Below are 12,906 nucleotides of genomic sequence, written 5' to 3'. Positions count from 1 at the left end.
TTTTCCTTCCTCATGATGCCATCTATTTTGTGAAGTGCACCAGCCCATCCTGCAGCAATGCACCCCCACAACATGATGCTGCCACCCCCATGATTCGTGGTTATGATGTGTTCTGTGTTCTTCGGCTTGCAAGCCTCACCTTTTTTCCTCCAAACATAACGATGGACATCATGGCCAAATAGTTAAGTTTTTGTTTCAGTAGACCAGACAACATTTCTCCAAAAATTAAGAACTTTGTCCCCATGTATACTTGCAAACTGTAGTCTGGCTTTTTTATGGTGGTTTTGGAGGAATGGATTCTTTCTTGCTGAGCAGCCTTTCAGGTTATAGGTTATCGATATAGGACTCGTTTTACTGTGGATATAGATACTTGTCTACCTGTTTCCTCCAGCATCTTCACAGGGTCCTTTGCTGTTGTTCTGGGATTGATTTGCACTTTTCGCACTAAACTATGTTCATCTCTAGGAGACTGAATGCATCTCCTTCCTGAGCGGTATGAAGGCTGCATGGTCCCATGGTGTTTACAGGGTTCCCGCGGGTCCTTAAAAAGTCTTAAAAATGTCTTAAATTAAAATTCGGGTAATTAAGGTCTTAAATTGTCTTAAATTTACAGTAAAATTGCTGTTGGTATTACATTTTTTGCCGGTGCGCTTAATGGCGATGAGAAAGCACAGTGGCCCACTGTAAAACATCTAATAGTTGATTAATTTAGTATTATGTGAAATGAGTCTCCGCGATTTAATAGCTGTTTACGGTACGTCGGCTACAGACGCTGACGTCAGGCTGCGTGTCGTCATTACGTGGTTGTCGATGTGAGGTTCACAATGCAAAGAAGATGGGGAAGTGCAAATTTAACGACAAGTGGATGGAAGAGGATGCATTTTGGAGGTGGTTGGCGCCGGCTGAAAACAACGAGGCAATGTGTAAAATATGCAAAAATACCTTTTCATTAGGGACCATGGGGCTCAAAGCCGTCGAGTCGCATATGAAAGGAGGAAACTTACTTCGTCAATAACTTTAATTTGCACCTAAGGATGCTGCACGTGATAAACTCTGGTTGTGCTACTTGCGTAATAGAGAATACGTCACTTACGCTAGAATCATATCTGCGTCAAACTGTATAATGCATGTTTTTGGTAACCCAAGAGAAGTTATGGACAATAAGACAAAGCATAAAGAATTTACAACATGTTACCTTTTTCTCATTCTGATGGTTGATGTGAACATTAACTAAAGCGCCTGACCCGTATCAGCATGATTTTTTGCATTGCACTTCTGCCACATGATTGACTGATTAGATAATCTTATGAATATGTAGGTGTACAGGTGTTCCTAATAAAGTGCACAATGAGTGTAAAAGGTTTAAAAACATCTGTATGTTTAAAAAAATATTTGTACAAAAAACAGAGGAAATTAGCGGAAAATGTATGTTGTACGACAGCTTGCCTGTATCTCTGCCACACCTGGGTCACCGCTTACGGGTGAAGTCTCCATTCTCTGTACAGTAAATCTGCTCCCGTGTTTATTTTGCCCTCACGTGTAATGAATAAGCATGCACTGCTCCACAAATGCAGTTTCTATGCTAGGATGTGCAGTTGAGTCGAAAAGCTAATTAGAGTCAGACGTTTGCAAACCTGGCATTCAATTAAGGAAATGAGATTGGAGGTGTGAGTTAGAGCTACTTTCTCTTCTAAAAAGCACTACAACATTCTGAGTTTGCTATTCACAAGAAGCGTCTGCTGACATGCACCAGGCCTTACAAAAAAGAGATCTCAGAAGACCTACAATCAACAATTGTTGCTTTGCATAAAGCTAGAAAGGGTTAAAAAGTATTTTCGAAGAGCTTAGATATTCATCTGTCCACAGTTAGATAAATGGTCTCTAAATGGACATGATTTTGTACTGTGGCTACTCTCCCTAGAAGTGGCTGTCTAGGCAAGTTGACTCAAAGGGCACACCGCAGAATGCTCAATGAGGTAAAAAAGAACCCTAGTGACAGCTAAAGACTTGGAGTCATTGAAACTGTTAACATCTCTGTTCATGAGTCTATTATATGGAAAAAATTAAACGGGCATTGTGTCCATGGCAGGACACCATGAAGGAAGCCGCAGCTTTACAACAAAACCATTGCTGAGCGTCTGAAGTTTGCCAAAGACCACCATGACACTCCACAACTCTACTGGGAAAATGTTTTGTGGACTGAATAAACAATGGTTGAATTGTTTGGAAAGATCATGCAGGACTTTGCTTTGCTGCTTCGGGGCCTGGACCGCTTGCCATCAACGAGGGAAAAATAAAATCCTATTTTATCAAGATTTTCAGGATAATGTCAGGGTGAAGCTGAATCTCAGTAGAAGTTGAGTGATGTTGCAGAACAATGACCCTAATCATCGTAGTAAATCCAACTTTTGGAATGGCCCAGTTATTGCCCAGATCTTAACCCATTAGAGATGCTGTGGAATGACCTCAAGTGAGCCGCTCACACTAGACATCCTAAGAAAATGGCTGAGCTGAAGAAGTTGTGTTAGAAAGAATGGTCCAAAATTCCTCTGAATGTTGTTCAGTAAATGGTCTTGTGATGGAAGGGTGTTTATTTGACAACATGAAATTAAACTCTCCCAGTTACTGCAAAGTTAGTACAACCGTCATCCTCACTGAAGGTAACATGACCTTTAATATTTCAAATCCAAGTGTCACGATCACGGTTATAAAAAGCTAGATTTGCATTTCCTGAAATAGCAGTGCTTGCAAGGCAGCAAAAGAATAGTGCTAAAGTTTATCAGGGCATTTGCACATAGGTGCAATTTTCTAAACTCCAAATTATTATTAGTTTCATCTTGCAATTACAATCAATTGCATTGTCTAATAGCTGAATGCGAAATGATGGTTAATTAACATAGAAATGTTAATTAGCCTACAGTAGACTGCTTAATGAATCACTTGCAAAAAAACGGATCCTTGCTAAATAGGAGAAGATGAAACCTCACCAATGGCTTGATGCCAAGAATGTTTCACCAGTAAAACTGCCATTAACTACTATGATTTCTCTACAAATCTCTTTGTGCATATATGCAAATCCATTCATCTCACAAAGAGAGATAAACCACAATAATCACTCATTTATAAATATTGTATATATATGTCTAAATATTTTCTGATAATCAACAGTGAAGATTTTAATGCACAAGTTACCGTTTCTTATCATATTTAAAACTAAATTATGCCTCTGGCTACCATGTTTAGGTGAGATAGGTTGATGGGGGTGAACAGTAGGGTCCCGGATGTAAAAGCCCTCTAGTTATTGTCTCCAGAGAGAAATATTTTTAGTGAAAACATATCTTTTAAAATAAAGTGTTAAGTGATGATATACGTACACTGATCTGCCACAACATTAAAAACACCTGCTTAATATAGTGTAGGTCCCCCTCTTGCTGTCAAAACAGCAACAACCCGCATCTCAGAATAGCATTCTGAGATCATATTCTTCTCACCACAATTGTACAGAGTGGTTATCTGAGTTACCGTAGACTTTGTCAGTTCAAACCAGTCTGGCCATTCTCTGTTGACCTCTCTCTTCAACAAGGTGCTTCCATCCGCAGAACTTCTATTGCATTATGTTGTGAAAGATAAGTTGCAATACACTGCTTTAGGCTGTACTGTGGGTGGTAATGTGTATATGTTTCATTTTAACCTGCAATAATTTTTTTTCCAGGTAATGCATGTCATCATCTCAGGCAATAGCTAACTTTTGGACTACTCATAATTCATAACTTAAAAAATGGTCTACTCTGCCAAGATTGTACCTTCAAATCTTTCCACTGTAATCTGAAGTGACAGGTTATTAAAAAGAATCTGAGGGTTAGATTATGTTATTTAAATGACTTGTCCAGCCACCTTTCTTCCACTTGGAGCTCCATATCATACACAGCATGCTTTTTTATATTAACCTCTATCAAATATAACCATTTAGAATATACAATTTACTCCAATACCATGGAATTAACATGGGACACGATAATACCATAATGCTTTGTAGTATTTTTTAGTTTGAGCCAAGAGAACTGGAGAGTATTGAGTGTGTGTGTGTGTGTGTGTGATACAGGTGATGGAGTATGAGAACAGGATCAGAGCTTACTCCACCCCAGACAAGATATTTCGCTACTTTGCCACTCTGAAGATCATCAGCGAACACGGAGATGCAGAGGTGTACATGACTCCACAAGACTTTGTGCGCTCCATCACACCCAATGAGAAACAGCCTGAGAGTGAGTTGAAGATCTTCTCTTTTATCAGGATTCAGTAAAATTTTGAATATATTATGGGTTGCTCCGATATGAAAATTTTTGTCCAATACCGATTTTAACAAAAAATGACAGGCCGATACTGATAATGATACCGATATGTTGCCACTTATATATGGGGTTGGGCGATATGGCCACAATTGTTATCATAATAATCTTTTTCATATTGTTCGATATCGATATTTGTCATGATATACATTTACACATTGCACTTTCTTTTTTTTTTATTTCAAAGTTGACGGAAGAAAAGAAGAAAATATAAATTTTAAACAGTCAAAATAGTCTCTACAAAACTGCACAGGGGGTCCAAAGACGGCCAAAGCAGTGGGGTCTGCAGGGTCTTTTACCAATTTTACCATCTTTTACAGTTTATCAAATAATGTTAAAAGATCAAATTGTTTTTATATTTCTTTAGATTCAGATACCCAAGTATGGGGCATTAAGCCCTTGTGACTGTGGAATGATGCTGAATGTGGGTTCAGGGGTGTCCCGAGAGAAAATGTAGAAAACGTTTAATTTTGTTTTTTCAAATTTAAAAAACATTTGTATATTTTCATTAAAGTGAGAGACTAGGCTAGCAACTAGTAATTTTAGTCTTTCCTTATCCATTCCAGACATCAAATTATTTTTCCCAAAATTAGAACCGAAATCGATTTGTTTATTATTTTATTATTGTTTATGTTATTAAAGGCTCATAACATGCTGATTAATAAAGATACATTTAGAAGAGAAAAACGTTATGGTCCAAAAGGTGCTTTAAAACCACGTTAACTCATGCAGCGCTTCATGTCTACACACATGCAGGGAAAAGAGGCGACGCGTGCGGAGTGGGACAGGGCAGAAATGATGCATGTTTGTTGCTAGAGAACAATATTCAAGATTAGAGCTGTTGTCCACATCACTGTTGTTCTGTCGCGCTCTTCACTAGCGACGATGAGAGGGCACAACCGTTGTCATGAAGTCTTGCGGTGCGGATGGAATCAATCCGGTGTCCGACGTAACCTAATTGTTAGCAAGGCAGCTAGCATTAGCAAGTTCATCCAGTCTAACCGTACATTACCACTGGTGCGTTGTGAGCGAAGCTAAGAGCGTTTTCAGTTCATTCCTAGGAAAGCCGAGCGTCATGCTTGCAAGGTGGATCATAGGATTGCGGAGCAAGCTCTCTCCTAGCGCTTTTAGCGCCTTTGAGCGGATTTTGTCCACCCCAGTGGAAACGCAATTTGAGAAAGCCAAGCTGCTTGTGTTTTAGCGACACACAGTAAATATAGAAAATTCCTCAAAAGCTTATCGTGGATTTTCTTTATCGTGATATATATTGATATAGTTTTATCGCCCAGCTCTAGGTATAAATCAAATCTACCTAAATTCATGGCATTAAAGTGAGTGAGATAAATTTAACTTAACATTTCAGTTAATACAGTAACATTCACTGTAACATTCACTATATATATATATATATATATATATAAGCCTATTTTGGGCTTGTATTTTGAACACCATCCTGGGCCATCTTGGGCCTTGTCCCACCTCTCATGATACTTGGGATCATGACATCTGAGCCAGTACAGCAGCTGTTGCATGCACATGATGCAAAACTGAGTAGGGGCTTTCAGAGGAGTGGAATGCCATGAGTGCAGCCCAACTCATCAGCTGTGTGTGCATGTGTGAGGGCGACAGTGTATGCTAAATTAATGAACATTAATGAATGTCTAGTCAGTCTCACCCAGAGGTATAGCTGATGGGATAGATCTGATCGCTGGCCATGAATAACTGTTGGAAGTGCTGATGGCTGCATACACAGTTTGAGTTCATAGTTAAATTGTTAAAAATTTCCAGACCAGAGTGTATTATAAATTACATTTAGCTCTTTTTGAATTTAATGATAGATAACTTCAGATGCACATTAATGAGGTCACACATTTTAATGGTCTTGATTTAAAGGCATAGTTAACCAAAAAATGAAAATGTTGTCATCATTTACTCGCACTCGTCATTCCAAACCTGTATGACTTTTAGATTTTTTCTGCCATCGAACAGATGTTAGGTAGAATTATAGGGACTGACAGCCTAAGTCACTATTCACTGTCATTGCATCTTTTTTCCATACAATAATGGAAGGGATTGGATAGGCTAGTGGTTGGGAAACAACAAAGGAAGTTGATTCAGGAACATGTGCTACTTGGCCAAAATACATTTTACAATGCTCTTCTGTAATGCAGTGCATTCAGATGTGCTTTAATCACAAGGGCTGTCAGTAGGACCATGCAAAGATAAATGGGCACTATTAAGGCAAAGTGGAAATGAGAAAATGCCCACTTAAATATGCCCTTTAGGGATGTCATTTTACTGGAATCGCTGAATGAAAGTAGTCACTGCTTGTTCAATTCATGTGGAGAGGCTTACAGTATATTGGCCATGTCCTTCTCTTTAACAGGGGCCTGTTATGTCCTTTTATGGAAATCTAAATGATGGCTATACGGAGGTGACCAGCTTTGTATCCATATTCCATTCTGCCCACCCCAGCACTCCTCTGAAAGCCAAATCACACCTCCACATCTATCTACACTTGCTCTCTTTATATCTCCCCATCGCTCTGGTTTTGTCTGTCTCTCTTGGCATTCACCCTCTTGCTTTATCTCTCTTCAGTTGTATAACCAAACATTTCTCTCTTCTATTTTATTATTCTCTCACTTGGTTTTCTGATTTAAAGTATATAGTTCACCCAAAAATGGAAATTCTGTCCCTAGACTCGCCCTCATGTTATTCCAAACCTAATTTTCAAACTAGATGGTGGACTCTGCGTGACTGTCTAGGTTGGTGTGTTAGGAAGTAGGGCAGTGTGCGTATAGCAGAAAGAGAATGAAAGACACACCACGAATTAGTGCAAAACGCTCGGATGCGCATTCAAGTGCTTTCCTTCCTGCCAAATACCCTGCAACTATAATTACTAGCTTTATTAGAGTGTTGTGCCTCGTTGGGCTCGGATAAAGGAGTTTTACTTTTTTCTTCGTTATCAGGACGGGCCTAACACAGCTCCCACGTGTAAATGTAATAAATAAATAATTGTTTGCTGTAAGAGCTTGTGAATTATGCATTATGTGCATTATGATAGTCATTCTGTTTTAAGCTGTGCATCGTTTTGTCATTTGAGATTTACGTAAGTGTTTAGATGTGTGTATATATAACAGGAATCACTCATGAGTTTCATTACTGTGCATGCTGTCGGGGGTTAATTTTTTTCCAGTTTTCACTCAATGATTGTTATTTTTAGTTTTTTCCAGGGTTTTGTAATATCAGTTTAATTTTGGTTTTCAGTGTATTTAGTTTTTTATTTTTATTTAACCTTTGTGCTGTGTTTGTTTTGTGCTAACACATTTTGTGTTCCCGGTCAAAAATGACCGGCCTACTAAGAGCTCTCATATTCCATATATTATCAAAAGATATTGCATTAGATCTTTTTCTCATCATATGATGAGGAGATCTTGAAATATTCCTCAAAGAGTGTACATGGAAACATGATGCACAAAAGGACACTCAACACACTGTGTGTGTGTGTGTGTGTGTGTGTGTGTGTGTGTGTGTGTGTGTGCGTGCGTGCGTGTGCGCATGTTCAAAGACTGTGTGTGCAAACACACATCCACATTTGTGCTCAAGTAAAGGATTGGGATGCTCCTGAACACTTAATATTTTGTTGTGTAATCCATTCATTTCCCATGGCCGGTCATTTTTGACCGGGAACAATAAGTGTTACAAAGTGAAATAAAACCAATTTTTTTTTTTTTTTTTTTTTAAATGGTCCAAATGTGTTTGGTGTTTTCAGATACCATATGTGAACAAATTCAAGGAATTGTATTTTTTTTTTATGTTTGAGCAAAATGCTCATTTTAATTTCTCATCAATGTAAAGTTCTTTAATACACAATATAAATGTTTAAATAATAAGTGTTGATAATATACCTTTCTCTAGATGAAAAGATCACAAACAATAAGATTTCAAAAATAGTGGACTACATTCAGGCTGATCAGATTCAGAACAAGCAACAGAACTGAACAAAATCTGTCCTGAAAAATGTATGCAAAAGAGTAGATTTATATTTGAATATTTTTTGTCATCATTGTTAGAATCAAAATTTAACTTTGAAAGAAACTGAAAAGAAAAAAATTCAACATTATTTGAATTAATATTATATCATGAGATTGTATATATAATAATGATATGAGCTATCACTGTTTGAAATAATGTGTACAATTCACAAGTAAAAACAGTTTGAGTTTACATTCATTTATATAAGAGATGTTAAAAAGCTTACTGTCACATTAAGAGACAAACAAGCACCTCACAGTGTTCCAGTACAGCGAACATCAACAGCGAGTTTCTTTAGCTAATCCATGCTGTGTGAGATTAAAATGAATATTTATTTTCACTTTTTTATCTGACTGTAAAGAACAGAAAGGATATTAAGACACATTATTCAATGAAAGTGGAGTGCGTCTCATCTTTGATGGACACACATTACACGGAGGACACAATCCGTCTTAATCTCAAGCACTTTTCATCAAAACAAGGCGATTTTATTTTTTTATTATTATTTTTTGTATTTAATTTTGTTTTTTCAGGTATTACATTACCATTTTCTAAAAGCTGAAATCAAGCACTTTAAGGACCTTGTGGGTAGTGTAGAAAAAAAGCGCAGTAGAGGTAAATTCAAGTGATAGATTATGATGATTGACAGGTCATTTAATTTATGATCACAATGAACGATATCGAGTTTTGCCACGATATGTTTTGTCATATTATTAGTTTGAGATATATATATATATATATAAATTCCATAAATCATCCCATCACTATTGATTACTGGGCAAAGTCAAAAGAGAGCACCCCAATCTACGACAAACTGATCCCTATATATGTGTTGGGACCTTTTCGCTCTTTTAAAAAAAAAAAAAAATGTATTGCCTGCAAGGCAGACAAATTCTGATGAGGGTCGCATGATCAGTTGGGGGTCGCATGATCAGTTGAGGGTCGCATGATCAGTTAAATACTGATTGTTCAGAATTTTTTTTTTTTTTCATTATTAGGGTTGCAAAGGTTTAAAATCGCATAATGTAATGTGCATTGAAAACTAAAATAAAAATTAGTTTGTGGTCATTTGTGTTTAATTTTATTTAATTTTGGAGTCATGAATAATGTATTTTAATTTAGTGTTAGTTTTTCCAATTACGCTCCAATTGTAATTTGTTTTAGTTTTCATTAACATGGTGCATGTCCAATGTGGCTGCCATAAATGTATTATAGACCTCATGAAATGGCTTGACTAGTTCAGTTTTCTGCACTGAGTTGATATTTCCTGTTGAAACAGGAAGTTTGGTTGGGGCCTGTGTAAACTGACACTGTACATATACTTTAGAAGTTTGGAAATTACGTTTGCAATCATAGACCTCACTGAATATATACTTGGCATACAGTTGACACACAAACCCCAAAGCGCCAGACCTCCATTTTAGCGGTGTGTGCAGGGTTCTGCTATGCACATAAGGTTCCTGTCATTCAGAAAAAGTTGCTCCTTTTGTAAAGTGTTTTGGGATTTCAGGAGAAACCTGTCATGCCACAGCCGTGTGTGATGTCATTTAGGTGAGATTAAAGAGTCGGCTGTTCCTTTAGACAGTGAAGAGTGGTTTTAAAAGAGAGAAAGAGTGAGCAAGTGAAAATAAAATTCATTATTCATCTGGCTGCAAGGAAAGCTGCTCCATAATTCATCCTGTTTCTGAAGCAGAATTAGACAGATCCGCTGAGCTCAAAGGCCGTTGCGGAAAGTTAGGCCTAGCTTTTCACCCGTAATCTCCATGATCTGTCATTCAAATGCTCCATGCATAAAGAGGGTCAAGGATGCAACATTAATTTGTCTAGGTGGGGCTCTTTAACACTTTACAACTACCTGCACTTGGTTGTCGCAAAACTGAAGTTTCAGTAGTCTGTACCAATACCAATCACCTATCTGACTCTAGATCAGCATTAAAGGATTAGTTCACCCAAAAATTATGCCGTCATCCCACGGAGGATCCCACGCTAGATCATCTTCTATTATCAATTAAGAGCAGTCTTCATTTTGGATAACCAGTGCGAAATGGCTATTTATAACAAAATCATGCAGGAAAAGACTGGTGGTTCTACTGGACCTTTTAGAATTGTCCGAGCCTTCCCCCCGGTTACGGTGCCCTTGCTTATTTAGAAACCAGTGCTGTTGGCATTAGGTTAGTGCACATGTATAAACTCAAGTCTACATAAAAAGGCTACCACATTTATTATAATTTCAGGAAAAACAAGTGGTGAAAGTTGGCTTTTTATACAAAGGCTCTGCCCATGTTCACAGATTTGATGCACATATGCACTTGCTGGTCTGATAAGCTTCTGAGTTTCTCGTACCGCTTTGCAATTTCTTACAACCGTAAAAGCAGTTTCTCGTCTGTTGCTTTGCATGATTCTGAAATATGCCAAATATCAGTGTTAAATGTATCAAGTATTGCTAGTGCTACACTAGGCTTTACTTTCCAAAGAACAAATGCCATCATACCAACTTCTCTCTGCCTCGACAACACACATTCACTGTGTGCCCCCTAGTGGACTCAATTATATCTGCGAAATTTGGTGAGAGATCCACAGGGAAAGTACAGTATAATTCAGTGCTGCTCGTGCAGAACAATAACCCGATTAGCCGATGACTTGTGCACATCCCTAAAAAAGTAAAACATCTTTTGCAAACTGCTACATTTCTGTCTCTATTTATGTAGTAATAGATAATATGATTATACAGTGGCAAGAAAAAGTATGAGAACCCTTTGGAATATGCTGGTTTTCTGCATTAATTGCTCATACTGTAGATTGTGATGTCATCCTTATTAAAGTCACAAGTATAGACAAAACACAATGTGCTTAAGCTAACAACACATACACAATTATAGTCTTTCTTGTCTTTAACACATCCGATTAAACATTAACAGTGCTGTGTAAAAAGTAAGTGCATCCTTAGGCTAAAGGGTTTGGCAAACCTGGCATCCAATTAATGAATCGAGATTGGAGGTGTGGGTTAGAGCTACTTTGATTTATAAAAAGCACTCAAACATTCTGAGTCTGCTATTCACAAGAAGCATCTGCTGACATGGACCATGCCTCGCAAAAAGGAGATTTTAGAAGACCTACGATCAAGAATTGTTGCTTTGCATAAAGCTGAAAAGGGTTACAAAGTTATCTCATAAAGCATAGATATCCATCTGTCCACAGTTAGATAAATTGTCTATAAATGAAGATGATTTAATACTGTGGCTACTCTCCCTAGAAGTGACCGTTAAGCTAAGATGGCTCAAAGGGCACACCGCAGAATGCTCAATAAGATAAAAAAGAACCCTAGAGTGACGTTGAAATACTTGAAGGAGTCATTGAAACTGGTTAACATCTCTGTTCATGAGTCTATTATATGGAAAACATTAACAAGGCAAGGTGTCCATGGCAGGACACCACGAAGGTAGCTGCTGCTTTCCAACAAAAACATTGCTGTGCTCCTGAATTGGCTAAAGACCAACTTGACACTCCACAGTGCTACTGGGAAAATATTTTGTGGACTGATGAAACTAAGGTTGAATTGTTTGGGGAGAACACACAGCACTATGTATGGCGCACCGCAAAAGGGCACTGCATACCAACATGAAAACAGGATTATGCCAGGCTTGCTGTGTGCCACCTGAAGCTCAGTAGAAGTTAATAATATGTTTAAGTTATATACCCCGAACCTAACTAATTTTCAACCCTGGTTAAGGTCCTGTACAGATTAAGCTGATATTGAGCTCAGCTCTGCACTATGGCCATTGTATTACATAATATCCCTGCAATGTTATACAAGAGCTATGGAGAAATAAATCAATGCTGAAGGATTTTGGTATATATGAGGAAGTTCTTGACAATGGAAATGAGTCGATAATGGCTGATATTAATCACTTGTACACGTCAGTAACGAGCAGTTCCTGTAATGACATCTGTAAGTTCCACGACCACTAAGATTTAAAGGTTTGTTTACAAATGTATGTTTATGTATGATACAGACTCTGTTCTGAGTCCTAGTAAGCTAAGTCTCTTGTGTCTGGAAACAGTAAGTCTCATCAAAACTTGACAATATTTGGCAAAAGTATGGAATACTCTTATCTTTTACTCTTAAAATATTTTGTTGTGTTTTTAATTTTAAATAACAGTTAAATAGTTTTAAAATATGATTCATATAAAAAAAAAAAAAATACATTTGTCCACCAAATCAAAGCCAGGTGGTGTAAACAACATGCAGGTAGCCATTTTTTTGTCATGTGACTCATTTAGACCCTCATGATTGTGTAAAAAAAAAAAAAATCTGATATTTTGACATTTTTATTAAAAAGTACATATTGTTCAGGTCAAATGGATTAACAGTAAGAAATCTTTTTGATTCGAGAAATTAATGATTAAGTTGTGTACCCACATATACGTCTAAGGTGCAAATGAAATACTTTAATACCTTTTACTTGATGGTTACATCACATGCCATTTTTAAAGCCATTTAATCAATAGAATGTAGAAAATG

At 37.4% G+C, this 12,906-nt stretch overlaps 1 protein-coding gene across 3 annotated transcripts in view; it reads left to right on the top strand.

Moving 5' to 3' along the window:
- The window catches only part of LOC127660734 (calcium uptake protein 1, mitochondrial-like), an 89,698-nt gene that overhangs the window by 25,689 nt on the left and 51,103 nt on the right, over positions 1-12,906 (top strand). For 2 of the 3 annotated variants that reach the window (XM_052151120.1, XM_052151121.1), the window contains exon 4: positions 4,103-4,265. In XM_052151120.1, the coding sequence (XP_052007080.1) occupies positions 4,103-4,265 (163 nt within the window). Of the gene's footprint in view, positions 1-4,102; positions 4,266-12,219; positions 12,334-12,906 lie in introns of those variants that run through there. The other variant, XM_052151122.1, reaches the window with a different exon arrangement.

This window comes from Xyrauchen texanus, chromosome 20 (genome assembly GCF_025860055.1).
Source record: "Xyrauchen texanus isolate HMW12.3.18 chromosome 20, RBS_HiC_50CHRs, whole genome shotgun sequence".
NCBI classification, from domain to species: domain Eukaryota; kingdom Metazoa; phylum Chordata; class Actinopteri; order Cypriniformes; family Catostomidae; genus Xyrauchen; species Xyrauchen texanus.
This window is presented reverse-complemented; position numbering and strand designations above follow the sequence as displayed.